Genomic DNA, 23587 nt, shown 5'->3' with positions numbered 1-23587 from the left:
TAGGGTGGAATTCAGGGCCACTGTTTCCAAATCCAGTATTCTTTCTGCTATTCCCTGACACTCTGAACATTTAATCAACTTGCCTAAAATTTTCCACTGAGTTAGAAAAAGGATGCTTTGCTCCAAGAGGACCAGTGATATGGTGAAGGAAATAAATATATACACAACACAACTGCTGTTCATGAAAGCAAGCCAATTTCCTACCATGTATGTTCCATCATATCCAGCTCTGAGTGGCCTCATTTGGGGTTTTCTTGGCAAAGATACTGGAGTGGTTTTCCATTTCCTTCTCCAGCTCATTTTACAGATGAGGAAACTGAGGGAAAAAGGGTGAAGTGACTTGCCCAGGGTCACCCAGCTAGTAAGTGTCTGAGGCTAGATTTGAACTCAGGGATATGAGTCTTCTTGACTCTAGGACTAGTGCTCTGTGCACTATAGTGCCATTTAAGTGCCCCAAGCCATTTACTGTTAAGGGCTAAAATTCTAGCTAGTCTGTCTAAAATATTTAATGAGTGGTCGCCAATAAATTATAAGCTTTAGCAAGAGTTAGACTTTTAAGCATTTATTAAGGAGAATAAGAATTTGGTAAAGAGAGAGAGAAAGGTCTAGATTCCTATCTATTAAAGGGAGAGCGCATTTCTAGCTCCCTTCTCCGCCAGAGTCCAGAGGAAAGAGAGCGAGACTGAGCGCCAGTCTCTTCCTTCCTCCTCCCACTAGCCCGCGTCACTTCCTGACTCCTGGTCTTGCCCTCAAAGACCTTCCCTTCATGGGCAGAACTCCTCTACAGTAAGTATCCAGCAGGTGGCGTTATTCCAATCGTTACAGTCCCCCCTGTTGTTCCTCAAGAAACAAAATGTTTCCTTGACGGAACAGTAAAAACAATATGATAACTATTGCTAACTAATAATATGTGAACAACAATATAGAAAAGGAAGAGAGGAAAGTTTTGTCCAGAGGGGCAATATTTTTTTTGTCCTCATGAACCGACGCTTTGACATTAGTCTTGCAAAGGGAGGGCCTTTGCAGAGAATACATGTTACAGATGGTGTATATTATAACAGAAAGAGAAAAAAAACAACAAAAACAACAAATCAAAACTGTTCATTTAAAGTCTCTGAAAGTCTTTTCTCAGATGTCCTCTAGGTGTAGTCATGGAATGGAAGTCTTTTCAGGGGTTGATGTGTGGATGCTGGTAATCAGCCAGGAAATTTCCTACAAAATTGAGCTTAACACAACTTTAAAATAGCTTTGTCAATAATCAAATCAAACAATGAAAGTTCTCAAAAACATGTCTAAGGGAATACAGAATCTTAGTTGTTAACACGTGAAACATACAATAAAACAAAAATTGAACCATTCTTTAAAATTATATTATTATTATAGTCCCCCCTTATGGAGGGTAATTAAGAAGACAATTGCTGCAATATTAATTAATAAAAATAATTTTTATCTTTGTTTTATCACTTTTTGCATCATCTGCCTAATTATCCTCATGCCATTATGAGAAATTAAAAAATCTAATATAATTGGTAACAGGTGTCAAGGCCAAATTCAACACTGTATTTATCATGACACCTGAGATAATTATGGGGGTTACCATAAAAGAACAGAGAAATGATGGGATATGAGCATTCCCACACTTGAGCAATATATACTGCCCATACAGTATGCCAGGCTTAAAATAGGTGGATGGAATATATGTCCATGCCACCGAACATATTGGAAGAAACTGAGTCAGACTTAATCAGATGCATGGGATTGAGATGTCCATGGCATCAGGCATATAGGAGGGAGCATAGAAGCCAGGTGTAGAAGTGAGATGGGTGGGATGAATACTTCCAGCCATCTGTACAATATTGTGGGGAAAAGAGAATAAAATATTAAACCAAGAGAATCCAACCTCAACATTTGTCAAAAGCCGTTCCCTCGGCCATACCTTGACTTCATGCATGTCTCCCCTCATGTGACAGTTCAGTGTCTGCTCTTGCATGTATTCCTCTTGTGATTGGATGGCACCTTGGCCAACTGGCATCTGATAACTCAGAATAAAGGTAATTAGTGTCTTAAATGATAAGTTCCCATAATCCAAGTCTCATATGGATTTAAAAATTGAGGATAATAAATGATTGCAAAAAATGTGAATACATCTTGACTCAGAACACAATATATAATTATGCAACAATTTCAAATAATACCCCTTTTTTTAACTTAGTATACAATTACTTTTTTGAAAAATCTGAACATATTTAAATACAAGTTAAAGCACAATACAATCTCAAAGAAAACTTTTACAAATGTTCCCCTCTTTTTTTTTTTTTTTTGGAATATGCTTATCAAAAATAATACTTCTAGAATCAATTTACACTTGCCATGGCAAACAATTTGCCAGGGAAATGCTTTAAAGAGTTTGATCAAATAATCAGTTGAGAAAAAATAACAAAAACAAACAACTCAGAATATGGGAGCACAATACTCCTAGAATTAACATTGTATAATAAAATCAAAACCATCTTGCAATGTTTCAAAATTAGATAGACAAATGAATAGAAGAAAATACACATGGAACAATAAAAGACAGTGAAATTCAAACTAAGGAAATCTAAATGAATATGAACTTAATATCAATAAGAGTATTATAAAATATAAACTTGATCACATGACTATAAAAAGCTTTTAAAAATATTCTCCTTGTTTTAAAAACTAAGTATAAAACACAATCTCAAAAGCATGAAAATCTCTATGAAAATAAACCCATACCATTAATTTCAAAATGTAGATGTAATAGCATAGAAATCCTATGTAACCTCTGAACTGACATTAATACTCTGAGTGAATTCAGAACACTTTTGATTCCGATATCTAAAATCCCCAACACTCGTATCAATACCTTGCTGCTTACTTCTACATTTCTCTAAAATATATACCCTTCCATGGCAAAAGAAGCAGAGTCTTGAACTATGTTGATGGTTGTCATTCTTATTCAGCTTAAGTTTTTCTTCTTTAACCCCTTTATATTGTCTGTCAGTCTTTTCACCATACAAATGCTTTATAAGATTACTAATTAAAGACAAAAGCAGGTTAGCAAAATTATGAACAAAACAAGCATATCTGGAATTTAAAGAGTTTTCTAAGATTGTCTCAAAAGCACAGCCAGGCCGGGGAAGGGCTGAGCCTGAAGCTGCAAATGCAGGTAGAAAAAGTTGAGCATGCGCATCAGATCTCTGGACTTCCCAGGCAGGGGAAGCAATGGGCTTGGCCATAGGAGGAGTAGAGGGTGGGGTCTGGAGAGGAGGGGAGGGACCAGAGCAATTTGAATCAGACTTGATTTTGAACTCAGGCCTGGATTCCTCTTCCCCCACTTTGCCTCCAGGTGCTAGGGGATTAAAAGCTTCTAGAGGGTGGGTCATTGCCTCCAGGCATGCAAAATTAGAGCAACAATTAGTGTTAGAACTGGGAAAAGCTGCGGGAATCTCTTCAGGTTTCTCTGAAAAAGCATGGTTGGGAGAGGGAGAGATATTTCCTTGTGTGAGTAAGTTGCTGGCTCTTTTAACAAAAATAAAAAGAAAAATAGAAAATCCACAAAAACAAAGCATTAACATGATCTTATCTCCCATTTGTCTGGTTAAACAGACCAAAATCAAAAATAGGATAATTAGGGAGTTTAAAAGGTCCATTCGAAAAAATTCAAAGGAAAAACACAGCCAGTACACCAGTACTTAGCAGTTAAAGGGAGAGGGAGGGGAAATTTCTTACCCAACCAGCAGATAAGAAGAAGACTGAGGGTTAGCTTTCCTCTTCGTGGTCAGCCATCTGTTAAGGGCTAAAATTCTAGCTAGTCTGTCTAAAATATTTAATGAGTGGTCGCCAATAAATTATAAGCTTTAGCAAGAGTTAGACTTTTAAGCATTTATTAAGGAGAATAAGAATTTGGTAAAGAGAGAGAGAAAGGTCTAGATTCCTATCTATTAAAGGGAGAGCGCATTTCTAGCTCCCTTCTCCGCCAGAGTCCAGAGGAAAGAGAGCGAGACTGAGCGCCAGTCTCTTCCTTCCTCCTCCCACTAGCCCGCGTCACTTCCTGACTCCTGGTCTTGCCCTCAAAGACCTTCCCTTCATGGGCAGAACTCCTCTACAGTAAGTATCCAGCAGGTGGCGTTATTCCAATCGTTACATTACCAATGACATTCCTTTCTTTTTTCCCTTTTTTTTAAAACAGGGGAAGGAATGAGCCAACCAGCTACAATATGCAGATCTAATTTTAAGGTAAGGTTTTGGACCATACCCCCATTTCTATGTTGTAGACTCATCCTATCAATAGATAGGATAGAACCATGCAAAGCTATAGCAATGGGTTGTGTTGAGTGGTATGCAAAAACAATTAGAATACATTCCCTGGCCTTCATCTTACTTGAAATCTTGCAATAGATATACAAATAGATAATTTAGTAAAAAACTAAACAATGACTATAGTACAGAGTGGTATATGTAGCAAGAGTCCAAAACAGTTTCACAATGTTTTGTGATTTAGAAGGTGGGGAAAAATCAGTTCTAACCGGGAGAACAAGAAAGACTTCCTGGAGAAGGTGGTATGTTACCTGAATAGAACCCAATGAGATTAAATTCCTTGTAAGACTGGGTGGGGTCTGACCAAATTGAGGAGAGTAATTCAATCTCATTATTAGTCATATCCTTCAAGAGACTGAATTTTGAAAGGAGGACTATAGAAAAAGGAGGAACTCTGGATCTCCCCAAATAACTGGTTATTAATAATCATTTCTCTCTGTGGTATGAAATATTTTATTGTGTAGTCATGTTCAGTCGTGTCCAACTCTCAGTGAGCCCTTTTGTGGCTTTCTTGGCAAAGACACCAGTGTAGTTTACCATTTCCTTCCCCAGCTCATGTTACAGATGAGGAAACTGAGGGAAACAGTATTAAGTGACTTACCTAGGGTTACCTAGCTAGCAAGTATCTGAGGCCAGATTTGAACTCAGGAAGATGAGTATCCACTGTGCCACCTAGCTGCCTATATGAGATATCAGGAGCTATTAATTTTTTTGGGGGGCAGGGCAATGAGGGTTAAGTGACTTGCCCAGGGTCACACAGCTAATATGTGTCACGTGTCTGAGGTCAGATTTGAAGTCAGGTCCTCCTGAATCCAGGGCTGGTGCTTTATCCACTGCACCACCTAGCTGCCCCTAGAAGCTATTAATTAAAAGAGTAATAGAAGTAAATTGCTGATGATGTCAGATTTTTCTGGGTATGGCTTTAGTGTACCCCAATGACTTTGTTTTTCTTGTTGTCTGACTTCCCTTTAATTCACCCTGACTTCTTTTGGTCCTGGATCTGTGCATATTTTTATGACTGTTCACAGGGTAATGAATGACTCATCCAATAACATTGCTGAATGTAGATGAAGGTGGTAGAGAGGGTGATAAAGATGCTGCTCCTGCCTAAGAGATCCTTATAGTCTAGTTGGGTGAGAAAAGACCTATAAATATTGAAAAGGTTTAGGAATGTTTACAAAGTGATAGGCAAATAACTTAAGATGGATCTTTTGCAAACTTAGGGGTTCACAGAACAGTGGATTTAATGGGTAGGGAATACAAAGGGTGAGATGACTGGAGCTTTGTCCCTGGGTACCACAATTTTTAGTCAGTCAATCAGTAAGCATTTATTAAGCACTAGTATTAAGAGGATCAGGAAAGGGTTCTTGTAGAAGATGAGATTTTAGCTGGGACTTGAAAGAAGCCAGGGAATCCAGGAGGCAGAGGTGAAAATGAAGAATATTTTAGGAATGGAGAACAGCAGTTGAAAATGCCTGGTCTGGAGATGAAGTATCTTGTTTTTGTTTTGTTTTTGTGGGGCAATGAGGGTTAAGTGACTTGCCCAAGGTCACACAGCTAGTAAGTGTCAAGTGTCTGAGGCCAGATTTGAACTCAGGTCCTCCTGAATCCAGGGCAGGTGCTTTATCCACTGCACAACCTAGCTGCCCCAGATGAAGTGTCTTGTTCAGGGAATAGCAGAAAGAGAGAAAGACAGACAGAGGGAGAAAGAGACAGACAGAGAGAGAAAGAGAGAGAGAGAGAGAGAGAGAGAGAGAGAGAGAGAGAGGGAAGGAGAGGGAGAGAGGGAGAGAAAGAGAAAGAGAAAGAGAGAGAGAGAGAGGGAAGGAGAGGGAGAGAAAGAGAGAGAGAGAGAGAGAGAGAGAGAGAGAGAGAGAGAGAGAGAGAGAGAGAGAGAGAGAAAGAGAAAGAGAGAGAGAATGTGTACATAGAGGTAAGGGAGTAGGGAGTGAGATGTAAGAAGACTGGAAAGGTAAGAGGGGGCCTGATTGTGGAGGGCTTTGAATGCCAAACTGAGGTCATATATTTGATCCTAGAGGTGAGGTAGCACTATCCCTGGGCCTGCTTCCTGTTCTAGCCCCACCCTTCCCAACAGTAGCATGGAAACTATACAATATCCCAGAGACTGCTTCTTTCCTCCAGTGTCTACATTGTGAGCTTTCCCCAGCCTGTGTTCTCCCTCACTCTCCACTGGTCCTCAGTACAAAAATTCATTGTTATAGTTCTATCACTTGGGTCCGGGAGGGGGGCGGGGCGCAGGTCTAGGTTAATCCTGAAAACTTCTAGGAGGCGAGTTTCAAGTAATGTTCTGAAAGATGGGATTGATTTGAATTGGTAGAGGACCTGTTGTCAAGGTTGCTCCAGATTAAATTAGGAAACTAGGATCTGGAAAGGCACTGATAGGGAAATAAATAAAATGCATGCAAGATTAGAGGAGAGGTGGTCAATTTATTGGGGAGAGTTGTAAAAAGGAGGTTTTTGGAGTAGAAACAAGCCCATGAAACCTCAGATTGGGAAATTACCCGTTAGGAGAACTACCTCTTTTTTTAAATTTTATTTTATTTTTTTTTTAGTGAGGCAATTGGGGTTAAGTGACTTGCCCAGGGTCACACAGCTAGTAAGTGTTAAGTGTCTGAGGCCGGATTTGAACTCAGGTACTCCTGACTCCAGGGCTGGTGCTCTATCCACTGCGCCACCTAGCTGCCCCCGAGAACTACCTCTTGTTAGAGTTCCTTTGCCCATGGGATCTTGCTACAGTTTTGATTCTTAGACTCTGAAAGATCTTGAGAGGGTTAGGCCAGATTGATCAAGCTTGTGCTCTTGAGGAAAATGGAAAGTATAAGGTGAAGAGCTCGGTGTTAAGAGTGTTCCCTTCCTGACTTACCCATCTCTCTTCTTCATCTCAGCACATGTACTGGACCATGAAGCAGCAGCTTGCTCACCACACTGTCAATGGCTGCAACCTCCAACCTGGAGATCTCTTGGCATCTGGGACTATCAGTGGGCCTGTGAGTATTAGGTGGCTGTGGCAACTGTCCATCAAACAACAGTCTGCCTGAGAGATTTGTCCGGTCTTTGACTCACCCTCAAAATGATGCCTCTATACCCATTACCATTCCTTCTCTCCTTATGGGTCATTCTTATTGTTTCTCTTCTATTTTCCTTGAGATTCTAATAATAATAACAACAACAACAACAACAATAATAATAATAGTTAACATCCATACAGTGCTTTGAAGCTTTCAAAACACTTTGCATGTATTATCTCATTTGATTCTCTTCCTCTGTGACCCGAGTGACCTTGGATGTGTACATGTGTGCTCTATTCTATTTCTGGTGTAATAAGTGTAGAGTTCTATTTGATATGAAGATCTGAAGGGAAAAAAACCAAACCTCAACAATCTTTTTTTTTGGAACTTTTAAAAAAGACCTAATAATAAACAATTTTGAAAACTTAAAACAATCCTTGAAGACATTCCTCTGGCTGTAGTGTATAATAGAGTACAGAACTAAAAGTCAGAGAGTCCAAGTGCCATGGTCAGCTCTGCTGGGCACTTAATCTCTTTGAGCCCAAGTTTCTTCATCCATGCAACGGAGACGATTATCCCTGTCACAGAGTAATTATGAAGACCAAGTGAGATGATATATATGAGGGTACTTTGAAAACTATAAAAGGCTATGCAAATGTGAAGGATGTTTATTAGTTGATGGGTAAGAAGAAAAGAATGTTGAGTCATGCCAATGTTGTTATTTTGAGATGAGCCACTAACATGCTTATTTCGGGTACATATTTTCTGCTTCTATATAAGGCTGCCTTTAGTGTTGACCATGCATCCTGTGTCCATCAGCCTTGGAGGTGGAAGAGCTCTTACTCCTGTAGGGTAAGGCAAAATGTTTGCCTGCACCAAGGGATGTTAAGAATATTGACATAGTTTGTTCATTTTTCTCTATTTGCTGTAAAGATACCAGATTCTTAGAGTTAGTTCCAAGGATTCAGGCCAGTCAGAGGAGACTCGTCATGTTTTTTTTTTTTTTTTGGCTTTGTTTTGTTTTGAAAAAATTTTTTTGACTCGTCATGTTTTGTATTTACTCTTTGTAAATAGAGATTTGGAGAGTACATGATGCAACCTAGTATATTTGCAAACTCTTTTAAAGATTTTCATTGGACAGTTGTTCATATCTTGATAGCCTTGACCCACAGGACAGTTTATCCTTTTGGGGCCTGAGTGTCCTGAAAGGTTACTTTGATTTTATAATCTCAGAATCCAGGATATGTTTTATTTCCTCCTTAATTACATCCACCATCCTGTCCAAGAAGCACATAATGCCTCTCTATTACTTTAGGCTAGTAACTCCATTTGTAGTGGTTTGCCTACTTAACTGTTCATTCAGAGAATTATATCAGGGCTTAAGTGCTACTTTTCATTTTGGATACAGTCCAGAGTTCATATTCCATACTACTTGGAATCTAGCTTACTTATATTTAATAATGTACAACAACCCCTCTTGCAGTTTGCTTTATGATTTATCGATCCCTTTTCCTCTCTTCCATGAGCACCTCATTTGGGGGTATTTATTGAATCATAGAACCTCAACAAAGTAGTAGAATAATGCCTGACTAAATGGATGGCTCCCATCCATCATACTAGGGCAATGCAGCTGGTATTTTTTTTTTCTTTTAAAAAATATCATATTTTATTTTCCCCAATGACATGTTAAAACATTTTTATTTAAAGTTTTGAGTTCCAAATTCTATCCCTTTCCTCTCCTGCCCCCTCCCTACAGTAGTAACCAATCAGATATGTTATACATGTGCAATCATATAAAACATTTCCTTATTAGTCATTTTGTACAAGGAGATGCAAATAAAAAACAAGAATGAAAGAAAGTGAAAAAATAGCATGTTTCAGACTGTATTCAGACAGTATCAGTTCTTTCTCTGGAGGCAGATAGTAATGTTTCATCATTAGTCCTTTGGGATTGTTTTAGATCATTGTATTACTGAGAATAGCTAAGTCATTCACAGTTCTTCATTGTACACTATTGCCATTACTGCTCACTTCACTTTGCTTCAGTTCATGTCAGTCTTTCCAGGTTTTTCTGAAGTCAACCTTATACAGCTGATATTTCAAGCCTGATTAATGCACCAATCATAGGATCATAGATTAGAACTGAAAAGGACTTTGGGGATCAACCCCTCATTTTACGGATTACTAAAGCCCTTCTTCCTCATAATTTATAAACAAGGGTTGTAGTGGAAAGAGCCCTTGACCTGGAGTCAGGAATTCTGGGTCCAAGTCTTGGCCCTGTACCTGGCTATGTGCGGCTTCTTAACCTCTCTAGGTTCCTGTTTTCTCATTTGAACAATGAGAATATTGAGCTGCTCAATCTTTGAGACCCTTTCCACGTCTAATATTCTATTGTTCATTAGTTCTAATATTTGTTCTAGTATTCTGTACATACAAAAGATCCCTAAATATAAATAACAATGTCTTAAACACTAGAAGTCTAGGCAGGTATGTACTGGTAAATATTTAACAATTAGCTCTCCAAGAAAAAGAAATGAATGCATGACACATTTTTAAGTTCATTTTGTATTATTCACATTTTCTCCATCCCTTTAAGTCTAGATAATCAACAAAAAATTAAATCAAGCCCTGATTTGTAATATTTGCTCTTTTCTGAGGTATAAATGCTCACAGTAAAAATGTAACAACTGGATCTTAGGAGCCAGTATGCACTGGCCCCAGTGCACCTCCGAGTCTAGGATATGGTTGTGTATCCAAATGATGGGGGAAAAAAAGTGGCATGATGTGCATGTAGAATGGATTTAGTGGTTTGGGGAAAAATGTCAGGCAATGGTAGATTCCTTGCTCTTGTCCCTGTGGTGAGTAAAACTATATGTGGTTGCCCTATTATTGTCCCAAGCATTAGGGAATTTAGCTGGGATTTATAATATATTTGTTACTTAGAAATTAGAGGCTACTGTACCAGTCTGGGGCATTAAGCATTTATTAAAGCATACTAAATGTTAGTAAAGATAGCACACATGGCTCTGAAAGATAGGAAAGCCTTGCTAGGAAAGATAAGAGAGAGAAAAGAGAAAATGGGGATCCCTAGTGGGCTGCGTCTGCTCTCACCAAGTTCTCAGCCCAAAGAGAGTGATCAGTGAGCATAAGATTTCTGAGGGAAGGGGCAGAGCCCGCCCTAACACATTGCTTAAAGTTCATTGGCTAGCATCATTCAAATCTATTGGTTCATTGGATTTGAGGGTGGTTCAGTGCAGTTGTGCTGATGTCACAGTCCAGAGAACAGATCCTCTGGTGGGAACAAGGCTTTCAGGTGGGTGTGGGTTTTGAGTGAGGTAACTTCCTGACTCTGGGCTGGCCTTAAGAAAGGCCAGGTCAGGCTCTCCCAGCAGGGGCCTCTGGGAGTCCCCCAAACCCCTATTATTATTTTTTTTTCTGGGGCAATGAGGGTTAAGTGACTGGCCCAGGGTCACACAACTAGTAAGTGTCAAGTGTCCGAGTCCAAATTTGAACTCAGGTCCTCCTGAATCCAGGGCCATTGCTTTATCCACTGCGCCACCTAGCTGCCCCTAAAACCCCTATTATTAATAATTTTCTCACATCCCACTCTCTCCCAGGTTGCAGCAGTGAAGGTAGACAGAAACAATTTTGTATTTGAAGGTGCTAAATCCTCTATCAGTGTACCTCTTTCAGTGAATAAATGCAGAAGGATTTATTAAGAGCTTACTTTGTGCCAAGCCCTAGAGATACAAATAGAAAAGCAAGATGACCTCTGTATTCAAGGAGATCACATTCTAATTGGAGGAAATATTACATATAGGGTGGTTCAAATAACAAGTAAATGGAAGGGCCCAGTGGTACTGCATCAGTAGGGTGGGTGACATAGCCCTAGGTCCTTGGGATGCCTTGGTAGGTCATATTTTTGAACCACCTGAAGAGTCACGGGCTCTTAAAAATGCTAGCTTTTGTATGATAGCATCTATTTTGGGGTACACTCATCAAGATGAGTTCTTTTTATTGAATAGGATCATATAATTTAGAACTGGAAGTGACCTCAGTTATCTTCATATCTAATGTTGTTCAGTCAAGTCTGATTCTTTGTGGTCCCATTTGAGGTTTTCTTGGCAAAGATCCTAGAATAATTTGCCATTTCCTTTTCCAGCTCATTTTACAGATGAGGAACTGAGGCAACTTCCCCAGGATCACGCAGCTAGTAAATGTCTGAGACCAGATTTGAACTCACAAAGAGGAGTCTTCCTGACTCAAGGCCCTGCACTCTATCCACTGTGCCAGATAGCTGCCCCACCCCCTTTTTTGGTCTAACACAATATGGGAAACGTGGAAACAAAATTTTAACAAGGTCAAGTGATATAAAATATTATATATTTAGAGATGAAAAAGATCTTAGAAGTCATCTCATCCAACACCTTCATTTTATAGATGAGGAACTTGATATTCAGAGAGTTTCAGTGAATTGCCATGTTCAGATCACAGGGTTACACAGGGAAGAAAGGCGAAAAGGCAGAATTTAAATCCAGATCTTCCAACTCCAAATCCACGGCTCTTTCCCCTGTGCCACACTGCCTTCATTTTTTTTTTCCTTTTTGATGAGGCAATTGGGGTTAAGTGACTTGCCCAGGGTCACACAGCTAGTAAGTGTTAAGTGTCTGAGGTCAAATTTGAACTCAGGTCCTCCTGATTCCAGGGTCAGTGCTCTATCCACTGCACCACCTAGCTGCCCCCACACTGCCTTCTGCATTTGTTCTGGCATGTTCCAAGTTGTGGATGTTAAATAGAATATATTTGGTTAACTGCAGCCTCTAGACTATAATGAGAGAGGGTATACTACAATGGAAAAAAATGCCAGACTAGGAAATGGGACACATTAGTTCTAATCCCAGATCTGCTACCTGCCCACTTGGACAAGTTGTTTTACTTCTCCTGGCCTCAGTTTCCTTATCTGTAAAATGGGAGTGATGATCCTTTTATGTGGGACAGCTAGGTGACACAGTGGATAGAGCACTGGGCCTGCATTCAGGAAAAACCGAGTTGAAATTTGGTCTCACAGATTTGCCTCAGTTTCCTCATCTGTGAAATGGGGATGATGATAATAATAACACCTATCTCCCGGTGTTGTTCTGAAGATCAAATGAGATAATAATTGTGAAGGGCTTAGCACAGCGCTTGCCACGTAGTAAGTGCTATGTAAATGTTAGTTGTTGTTGTTGTTGTTACTTATGATAGTGTCCAAAAAATTGGACTTTTCCACTCATGAGCCACTTTGAAAAGAAAAAACAAAGAGCCAGATAATGCTTTTCAGGTTTCTGTGTCCATTATCTCATGTGCTCCATTCAACAGCCCTGTGAAAAAACTGTTTAGTAATATGACAAGTCATCTAAAACTAAGAGAACACTGAATATGAACTCTTACTTCTCCATCCCTAAGGAATAAGTGAACACAGGATGTGCTGGTGATCAGGTCTTTGACTCTGTGACATCTTGAGGGGGACTCCCCTGCTAGGGCAAATCATAGACTGCAATTTGTAGGTAGTTCAGTGACCCATGAGTGTGAACCGTAGCTAAGCATTAATAAAGAAGTGCTCAATTCTATCCAGCCCGATTTAATTAAACACTTTCTATATGTAAGTCACTGTGCTTAATGAATTGCATTTCTATTCTCCTTTCCAATTTCCATTGTTAAGAATCCTGAAAACTTTGGGTCCATGTTGGAATTATCATGGCGGGGAACTAAAGTCATCGATCTTGGGAATGGACAGACCCGAAAATTTCTACAAGATGGAGATGAAGTCATTATAACAGGTAGGAACACCCTTATCCCTCTACATGCTGCCAAGTCAAGTCATCAAGTATTTATTATTTTCAGGCCCTTTGTCATGTGCTTGTATGATCATCCTTATCACTGCAAAAGTTCTGTCCATTCCCATTCTCTACCCAATTTTCCATTATTGACCTTTCAGGCATATTTGCATGCTTTGTTTTCTTTTTTTTTTTTTGCAGGGCAATGAGGGTTAAGTGACTTGCCCAGGGTCACACAACTAGTAAATTTCAAGTGTCTGAGGCTGGATTTGAATTCAGGTCCTCCTGAATCCAGGGCCAGTGTATTCACTGCACCACCTGGCTGCCCCCTTTGTTTTCTTTTCAGGCATAGCATCAGTGTCTGAGGAACAAAGTGTGTTTTTTTTAACTGATGCTAATAATCATAACAATAATATAACATCTGCAGTGATATTTGATCTGGAAAGGGATGCCCTATATTGTTTGTCTCATGTTTATCCCTTGATTCTAAAGCAGTTCTGAAAGGTTTGGAATTGCCCCTTCCCACTCTGTTTTTCATATAGAGCATGGTGTGTCATAATGTGGAAAGACAACTGATCTCCCTTTCAGGAGACCCGGGTCCCAGTCCTTGCTCTGCCATTAACTTATTGTGACTTTAGGCAGCAAGTAACTTCACTTTGCTGGGTCTCATTTTCCTCATCTGTTTGCTTCATGAGGGAGTTGAACCAAATAATCTCTAATGCAGGGGTTGGAAAACCACATTTAAATTAAATTAAAAATTACATTTTTAAAAAAATAGCAAAACCATTCTTACAAAAACAGGCAGCAGGGGCAGCTAGGTGGCACAATGGATAAAGCACCGACCCTGGATTCAGAAGGACCTGAGTTCAAATCTGGCCTCAGACACTTGACATTAGCTGTGTGACCCTGGGCTAGTCACTTAACCCTCATTGCCCGCAAAAACAAAAACAAAAACAAAAACAAAGCAGGCAGCAGTCTGGATTTGGCTCATAGGCTGCAGTTTGCTGACCCCTGCTATAAGGTTCCTTTCAATTCTAAGTTCTGTAATTTAAATGACTTTTTCAATTCCTTTCTGTCAAAATGATATGTAAGTGAAAATAAATACAAAAAAGTTAAATTTAGAGGGGTTTAGATGAATTAATGGAATATTAAAAGGAAGTTAAGATTAATAGGGGCACATCCCTATCCTGTAAGGATAAGGTGACCAAGTGATTAGAATTTAAGGCTATTAATATACTGAATCACACTATTTCTTTTTTTTTTAATAATAAACATTTTTATTTAAAGTTTTACATTCCAAATTCTATCCCTTCTTCTCTTCCTCTTGTCTCCCCTCCCTGAGCCAGTAAGCAATCAGATATAGATTATACATTGAATCACACTATTTCTAAATAGCACTAAGAATTCTACTAAAAAAAGAAATTCTATTTTAATAATGAAAGTATCAAAACTATGTTTTTCTTTTTTCATTATTAAAAATGACTATCCAGAAATTCAGTAAAAATTACCTAAGAGGCCCATAATTTTCATTAGACTCCTCGTTATGAGTAGGTCTTTCTTAGTTTAGGATGCATGTTAGGATGAAATGCATCACACATAGGTTTAGCAATGAAGGAAAAAAGTTTACTTAGCCATAGCATAGGAAGGATACTCAACAAGGATACTCCAGCACTTAGCTCTGGTAGACTCATCCCCTCTCATGTCTATATGGAAACATTTCTGGTCAGCAGGGCAGGGTGTGGTGATTTATTCCATCTTGGGGCATTTGCCAAATCTAAAGGGCCTTGACCCCACGTGGGTGGCCTTTTTGTTCCCTTAGAACCCATAGTGATTTGGACCGAGGCTACCAGAAAGCTGTGTCAAGAAGTATGCAGCGTGAGGCTTGATTAATCAAGTCCCTTGGACACCTTTATCACCTTTTAGGAAAAAAACTAACCCAACATGTTGTGGAGGGAAGGAAATTTGGGCCTCTCATACTCCTCTTTTCTATTCCTTTTCATTTTGTAAAACCAGCATTTCTATTAAAAGGAGATTTTATTTTAAAAATGGGATTTGGTTGTAATTTGTCATTGTTGTAGCCTTTCTGTCCCCATAGGAAGAGGCTTGCTTGTAGACAAGGTGAGAGTTACTAATTAGTGGACTAAAAATAAATAACTCCTCATATTGCTTTCACACAGAGGACAGAACCACAAAAGCATAAAATTTTAGGGCCTCAAAGAAAGCTTCAATTGCATGAATTTATGCCTTTTTCACATCTAAAATCCTATTGGTTTTATAATTCTCTTTTCTATGTCATTGCAGCATAATGGAGTTTTTGTTTTTGACATATTTATTAGAGTTTATGTCCCCTCCAACACTCCATTTCTATGATTCTACAAAATATCTATAGTCAGCTTTGGCTATTCGGAAGTTTATTATCCAGTTTGGGGATTTTCCATGTCCTTTGATTCTTTTTTTCCCCTGTTGCCTGCCTTTAGGCCTTTCGCCACTCATTAGTTCTCTAAAAGAGTGGGCAGGGGATCTAACAGCAGCGACATATCAATCTTATTACTAGTTTGTAGCCTCATAGCTTGTTCAAGCCAGAAGTGACCTTCAAGGTGATCTAATATCAGCTCCGTCCTTTTTTAGATGAAGAGGCTGAAACCCTCCTAAGTGACTTACTCAAGGTCATACAGCTAATTAATGCCACTGGCAGAATTAGAACTCACATCTCTCAAATCTCAGATGAATGCTTCTCTGCTTTGCCAGGCTGAGTGGAACTCATTTGTTTGTAGGCTTATTCAATAAGCATCTACTTTGTACTGTGCCCTGGAAATACAAAGACAAAAAGGGAAGAGAGCCCCTGCCCTCAAGTTGACATTCTTTCTCAAGAAAACAAGTAGTGAGAATACAGTGTCTGGGACCGTACAGAGAAGGGAGCTTTGGACTTTTCTTCTTGAGGGTTCTCTTTCCAATCTGCGTCTGTCACAGTTTAATGATTTTCTTCCTAACACCTTAATGAACTGAAGGAATCAGTGCTCTCTCAAAATATCCAGTTTAACATTCCTGCAGTTCTGCCTGCCACACAGGAGGATGTACAAAGTGTTGAGAGAGAAGTTTTTCTTATATGCTATGGTCCTTCCCCTGTCTTAGAGAAAACCGCTGTTCTAAGTAATTTTGATAGGTTATTAATGCATTTCAAACAAACAAAAAAGAACTCTTTTACTTGATAGGATTTTCCCTGGAATGGGTTTTCTGAGCATCGTAATTCCACAGATGACTGACATAAAAATAATGAAAGTGAGCAAGAGAACAAAAAAGAACTTTGTCTCTTGACAGATTTTGTCTTGGTGCATTTGATTTAAACCAGAGTGATAGATGACAGAGCTTGGTGTCAGGTTGAAATGAAGAAGGATCTGGGAAACTAAAGAATCAGGGTGTGATATTGATTTTAAAAGAGAGATGAATGTTCTTGGTGCAGAAAATGAATGTGTCAGAGACTGCTTCTCGAGTGGCACAGTTTGCATTGGTTATGGCAAATTGCCATAGGCCAGGGTATAGAGTCCAGGGCGTGAAGAGCCACTGGTGTGTACTATTATATAGTCTTTCAAGAGAATGATTCTAAGATATGTTGGCCAGCCTGGTTTGCTCAATACCTTTCCTGTCTTGGAGCAGCACAGAGAACTATTATCACTTGGAATAGAATTTCTACTAACTTTAAATGATTTGTTATTTTATTCTCATTTGAGCCAGTCTATCAGGAACTCAGTAGTGATTAAGAGATATTGTGATTCATGTATAATCAATATCAAATGGTTTGCCTTCTCAAGGAGGAGGAAGGAGCTAGGGGGAAGGAATTTAGAACTCAAAATTTGAGAAGTTGAATGCTAAAAAATTTTGCATGTGATTGGGAAATATTTAATGAAATAAATAAAAATATATTTTAAAAAAGAAAGATTGTGATATTAATGTATGTTTCTCTAAATAGTTTTCTAGTCATACCACTTAAATTATTATATAGGTTGTTTGGTAAAATAAATGTTACCCAAAAGCTAGTCTGTCCAGTTACCAGTTTTACATGAGAACAGTGACTACTCAAAGTCATAGAAGCACAGATTGTTTAGTGCTGGAAAGGATTTTAGAGATTGTCAAGTCCCCTTTTCAGACAGGGAAACTGAGGCTCAGAAAAGTTATCAAGTCTGCGTCTTCTAACTTCAAGTTCAGTACTCTTCACATCATATTATGCTGGTAATCCTTTTGGTAGGTTGATGGTTTGGGTCAAACATACATGAGGTCCTTCTGAAAAAGATTTTAGGAGATTACCTGACTAAAAACTCAGTATGAGCCAAGAGTGTGTGGTAACAGGAAGGCTAGTGTAAATTTAGAGTGTATTCATAGGAGTATACTATCTGGAACCAGGGAAGGAATAGTCCTCTTATACTCTATTTTGGTCAGATCTCATTTAGAATATTATGTTCAACTTTGGGAGTGACATTTTAGGAGAGAAATTGCTAAATTAGAGCTTAACTCCCTTCCCTGGTTACCTACCTTATGTGTGTTGTGTCCTGAGAGGCAGTCAGGTGGCACAGTGAACTGAGCCTAGAGTCAGGAAGACTTCAATTCAAATCTAGCCTCAGAAACTTACTAGCTGTGTGATCCTAGGTATGTCACTTAATCTCTGCCTGCCTCAGTTCCCTCAACTGCAAAATGATAATAATAATAACAACAACAACAACAACAACTACTTCACGGGGTTGTTGTAAGGATCAAATGAGATAATATTTGTGAAGTACCTTGCACAGTGGGTGGGATGTGTCGTTGTCATTGTTCAGTTGTGTCCGACTCTTTGTGACCCCATTTGGGGGTTTCTTGGCAGAGATACTGGAGTGGTTTGTCTTTTCCTTCTCCTGCTCTTTTTACAGATGAGGAAACTGAGGCACACAGGGGTAAGTGTCTGAGGCTAGATTTGAACTCAAGAAGATGAGTCTTCTTGACTTCAGGCTCAGCACTCTATCCATTGTCTATATGGCACATAGTTGGTGCTTAATAAATGCTTAATTACTTCCTCCTCATTAGAATATAAGCTCCTTGAGCGCAAGTGTCTGTTTTGTCCCTATATTTGTATCCCCAGTACTTAACATATAGTAAGTACTTCATAAATGCTTCTTTTTCTTTCATTCATTTGCTCATTCACTGGTATCCAGAGGGAATTACTTAGGAAGGTAAAATGACTGTATTCATGCCATATGAAGAACAGTTGGAAAAATGGGGGATGGATGAGAGAAAAGAAGACTCTCATGGACAAAGCATACAAATGTAATGGCTGTCCTCAAATATTTGAAAGGCCGTTGCGTGAAAGAGCGATATAAGACTTAGTGTGCCCAGCCTCAGAGGGAAGAAGTAGGGTTAATGTGTGTAAATTCTACTGAAGAAGATTTGGATTCAGTCTAAGAAAGTACTTTGTCAAAACTGGAGCTGTCCAAAAAGGAAATGGACTGTGAAATGGACTGCCTCATTAGGTAAGGAATTAGGTAAGGTAGAGATTGGCCCACCGATTATCTGGAACGTTATGGAGGCGTTTTGTGTTTCAGTTAGGAGTTAGACCAGATGACCTCCAAGACACCTTCCAAATGTTGAGTTCTAGGGTTTGTGATGTTATTAGACACCTTCTAGGCCCTCAAACTTCTTGGGTCCCTTGAGTGGCATTTGTTGTCCCTTCCTGTATCTCATGATCATGCTGTTACTGATTTGTTCAGGAAACCCTAAAAACTGTATGCCCTCAGCATTGGGCTACGTGCATTCTTTTAAAAATAGATTTTTATGGATACCTTTTGTTTTTAAAATCTCCTCTGTTCCCACTCAGATCCTTCTGCCTCTTGCTCCCATAGAGCTATCTCTTACAATATTTGCTTTAAAAAAACAAGAGAAAAATTTCAGCAAAGCCAATCAACACATTGAATAAATCTGGTGTTATATGTAGTGTTCCACACCAATGGATTACCCCCACCCCCACCACAAGGTGGGGTGATGGTGGGAGAAGAAGTATCATCATCATCACTTCATTAGGGATAAGCTTTTTTTAAAAAAAAATAATTTTTCAACATTACGTTTCAGTTTGTGGTGATTGTTTCTGTCTCCTTTCTTGTGGTCATCTTACATAGTGTTTTTCTGACTCTGCTTACGTCAGTTTGCTTATATTCATGTAGATATTTCCTATATTCATCATTTGTGACTTTTTTACAGCATGGTAAGATTACATTACAGTCATGAACCACAATTTGTTTAGCCATTCCCCCATCAGTGGCACCTACTTTATTTCCAGTTCTTTGCTTTTACCAAAAGTACTGCTATAAATATTTTGGTGTATGTAGGGTTTTTTCTTTTTACCAATGACCTCTTTAAGGTATATATCTAGCAACAGAATCTCTGGATCAAAATATATGGGTATTTTAAGCACTTTATTTGCATAATTCCATATTTCTTTTCAAAGTGTTTACACCAATTAACCCTAGATACATTCTTTATTGCTGGTAAATAATATCTTGAAAAATTATCCAAACATACGAGTACAAAATTCATTTTCATAAGAGTGATTAGTTGTTTCCATCTACCGCCTGATCAAGTGATGGCCATTCAGGGACTTTCCTATCTAATTTAGTGGCAACTGAGAAATTATGGCCAAGTAGCTGATCTTCTCTGCCTCTAGTTTTGTGTTTCTTTTGTGACCATTTTTGGGATGGGTGGATGGAAGGAAGGAAGGAAGGAAAGAAAGAAAGAAAGAAAGAAAGAAGAAAAAGAAAGAGAAAGGCAGTTGTTTAGGTCTGCCTTGAATGACTCATTTTGCAACTTTAGAATGAGTGGGAAAGAGAACAGAATTTGGAGTCCAAGAATGTAGATTTGAGTATTAATTCTCCCATTTATTATTCATGTGCCTTTGGGCTACTCACTTAATTTCTCTGTGCCTCAGTTTCCTTATCTATGAAATGAGACTTCATAACCTCTGGACTAAGTTCCAATTCCAAATCCTATTATCCTATTTTACCTCCAGACTTGTTCTCAACTATTCTTAAACTTCCCTTTTTCTTTCTACCTTCCTGAAATTGACTTGCAGCATTTTATCCAAGTGTCGTGAGACTCAATGAACAACAAGCTTTGAAAAAAAGAAAATAACAACAACAACAAGCTTTGGGGTTGTAATGATATGGGGGGAAAAACAACCCCAACTTTGCCAGCCCATGACAGCTGTGAGCCACTATAGATCATGGCTTCTCTTCCTGTCAATTGTGGAAAAAAGGATCCGAGTTTATAAGAGCACCTTTAGCATGGTCCTTTCTAAGCCTTTGAAATGTATGGCCTACTTCTTCTCCCTTCAGGTTTTCCCCTTTACTTGAAAAACCATGGAGATACCTTTTCCATTAGGACTAGGACTAGATGGCAGGTATAAATGAGGTCTCTTCGAACTCTGAAATTCTGTGATTCTGTGAAAATCCCAACCATTCTTTGTGGCTCCTCTCAAATGCCACCCTCCTCCAGAGAGGCTTTCCTGATTCCCACATCATCCCCAGCCAAAAACAATTCCTTCCTCTTAATTCCCATCACACCAAATTCTTCTCTTATGACACATCACATCCTGCTCCATGTGTAATTATTTGTATATTGGTCTTAACTATCCTACTAGATTATAAACTATGTGAGGGCAGAGTGTGTGTCTAACATTTGCTTCAGTTCTTGGAAGTACTAAGCCCTGTGCTTGCGTCAGGCCTGGGGCTCGCAAACATTCTGGGCTTGATAGAGCAGTCTCGGAAAGTTGCCATATCACAGGATCAAAATGTAGTCTTGTCTTAAGAAGGTCTTATCATCAAATTTTCACCAATTCTGAAAGGCTGACCCCAAGCTAACAGGGAGGTACCAAGTGTAGTTACAACCTATACTACAGCCAAGAGAAGAGGAAACACTCAGATGGATTCTCTAGCTGCCTTCCCAAGGGTTAACATAGCCAGAGATAATCATATAGAAATACCTCCCTTGGTTAGGAAGCTTCCCACAAAGCTCCACAATGTAACCACACCTTTCCAAAACCCCAGAGGCTCATCTGAATTAGACTCATTCTGTACAAGCAACCAAATCTGGCACAAAGCTTCCTGTTAGCAGTCAGTTTATTAACATTTACTGATCATTTACTATGTACAAGACACCATACTAACTACTAGGGAAATACAAGGTTGAATAAAACATAATCCCTGCTCTCAAAGTGGTTTCAGTTGAGTGGAGGAGATAAGACACCCACAAACTATAGAAACCTGATAAAATGAAGCTCATGAAAAGTGCCGTGGGAATTTAGCAGGCAGAAAAATAACTTCACGTTCTTTCAAACTCTCCCAAGTTACTGTCATAGGAGTATCCTATGTTATGTATTATACATCTAAATAACAGTTTTCATCTGAAGAGTTCATAGGGTCCTTAGGTCCCTCAGATCAAATACTTTAGTTGTCTATTTAACAAAATGGAAACTGGAATTGGGATACTAAGTAATTTGCCGAATGTCACACAGTTTGTGATAGATTCAGATGTCTGCTCAAATCTCCTGAATCCTAGTCAGTGCTCTGTCTATCCTTTTCTTTCTTTGTTTCTTCCTTCCTTCCTTCCTTTATTTATTTTTTTTTGTGGGGCAATGAGGGTTAAGTGACTTGCCCAGGGTCACACAGCTAGTAAGTGTCAAGTTTCTGAGCCTGGACTTGAATTCAGGTCGTCCTGAATCCAGGGACAGTACTTTATCCACTGTACCATCTAGCTGCCCCCTACCCTTTTCTTAAAATGCTTACATATATTTCAAATATATTATCACTCATTTGCATACATCTCATCTTCCTATTTCCTTATTTACTACTTCCTAGTCTTTTTGTGGTTGATTGCAATAGCAAACTTAGTTGTCTTATTAATGAGCCTTTTCTGTTTTTTTCTTTTGTAGGCTACTGCCTTGGCAATGGTTATCGGGTTGGATTTGGCCAGTGTACTGGAAAAGTCCTTCCAGCACCTTCAGTGTTATAAAAATTTCACATCTCACCCAAAGATGAAATAAAAAGAATTCCAGTTTATCTTCCATTGGTGTAACTGGTCTTTACTCTTCTTTACTACTATCTAAAAAAAGAAATTATTCTTTATGCAGCCAAGTTTCAAGCCATTATTTAAATACAGTGCCACCCATGCTTTACTATATTTCATCCTGATACCTGAAGGCCTGGTATGCGTATAATAAAAAGAAAATTTTACTGCCAAATGTGGAGGCAGAAGAGGACAATTATGGTGCCTTGCTCAGCACACACTAGATTTCCCCTCCCAGGGCACAAGTGCCCTGCTATGGGGAGCCATGGAATGGAACAGAAGCATTATATTGCTACTTCTGCTGGTTGGTGAGGGGAGCCAGATAATGGGAATGGAGATCAAAGAGTCCTTGTATATTATGAAGCAATTGTGTGCTGAGAGGGAGTGACATGAACAAAGCAGCTGTAGCACCTGTCTTGTTGATACCTAGATCTTTCCCTTTTGTGTCTCCATTGTGGGTAGTGGGAGGAGGTGTCTGCGGGTGGCTTTGCTAGCCTCCAGGGTGTTACATGCTCCTCTAGGATCCATATATGGAACACAACAGAATTGTTGGAGTAGGCGATGAATCTATGGCCAGATCCAGTCTAGAGTTATCTGAATTGTATCAGATTAATTTCTGCTAATCCCCTATCACCAATGTGCCAGTGGTAAGCATCAGGCTATAATGCCTGGTGTGCATGAATTATTAATCCTGAAAATATCTCCTTTATTTTTCTTTTCATTTTTCTTAAATTTAATTAATTATATAGTCACTTGTATTTATATATTTTATAATTTTCAATTTTCTTTTCTTTTTTTTTTTTTTGCAGGGCAATTAGGGTTAAGTGACTTGCCCAGGGTCACACAGCTAGTAAGTATCAAGTGTCTTAGGCCGGATTTGAACTCAGGTCCTCCTGAATCCAGGGCTGGTGCTCTATCCACTGCACCACCTAGCTGCCCCTCAATTTTCTTATGAACTTTTTCTGATCCAACACTTTTAAGTAGTTGACTCCTTGAAAGGATTTGATTGATTTTGGAAATTACCTTTAAAAAAAAAGATAACATTTTAGGGTATTGAGTACTGTGATTGATGAACTCTTTTAAACCTAATCAAGGTACAGACTTGGTGATATAGCTCTGTATCTTTCTCACCAGATTGCCGTTTAATCCCATTTGGTTTGATAAGCAGATAGTTGATACTCAATAAGTACTTGCTGAATTAAATTCTCCCCTGAAAATCAGAAATATACCTGCATCAATGGCAGCTTATATTCTTAGTAATTGATCTCAAAAGAGGGGAAAAGACACTTCATTCTCTCGCAAATACACTTTGCCTGCTTT

The 23587-nt window shown here is 39.0% G+C and overlaps 1 protein-coding gene across 1 annotated transcript in view; it reads left to right on the top strand.

Annotated features, from left to right (window-relative positions):
- FAH (fumarylacetoacetate hydrolase) overlaps positions 1–22265 on the top strand; it is a 54883-nt gene extending 32618 nt beyond the window's left edge. The window contains exons 11-14 of the mRNA XM_043988138.1: positions 4214–4260; positions 7248–7349; positions 13072–13189; positions 22134–22265. Coding sequence (XP_043844073.1) covers positions 4214–4260; positions 7248–7349; positions 13072–13189; positions 22134–22213 — 347 coding nt within the window. The 3' untranslated portion in view covers positions 22214–22265. The remainder of the gene's footprint in view (positions 1–4213; positions 4261–7247; positions 7350–13071; positions 13190–22133) is intronic.
- The last annotated feature ends 1322 nt before the right edge of the window (positions 22266–23587 follow it).

Source organism: Dromiciops gliroides, chromosome 2 (assembly GCF_019393635.1).
Source record: "Dromiciops gliroides isolate mDroGli1 chromosome 2, mDroGli1.pri, whole genome shotgun sequence".
Lineage (NCBI taxonomy): Eukaryota > Metazoa > Chordata > Mammalia > Microbiotheria > Microbiotheriidae > Dromiciops > Dromiciops gliroides.
The sequence above is the reverse complement of the archived record's forward strand: the minus strand, read 5'-3'. Positions and strand labels throughout refer to the sequence as shown.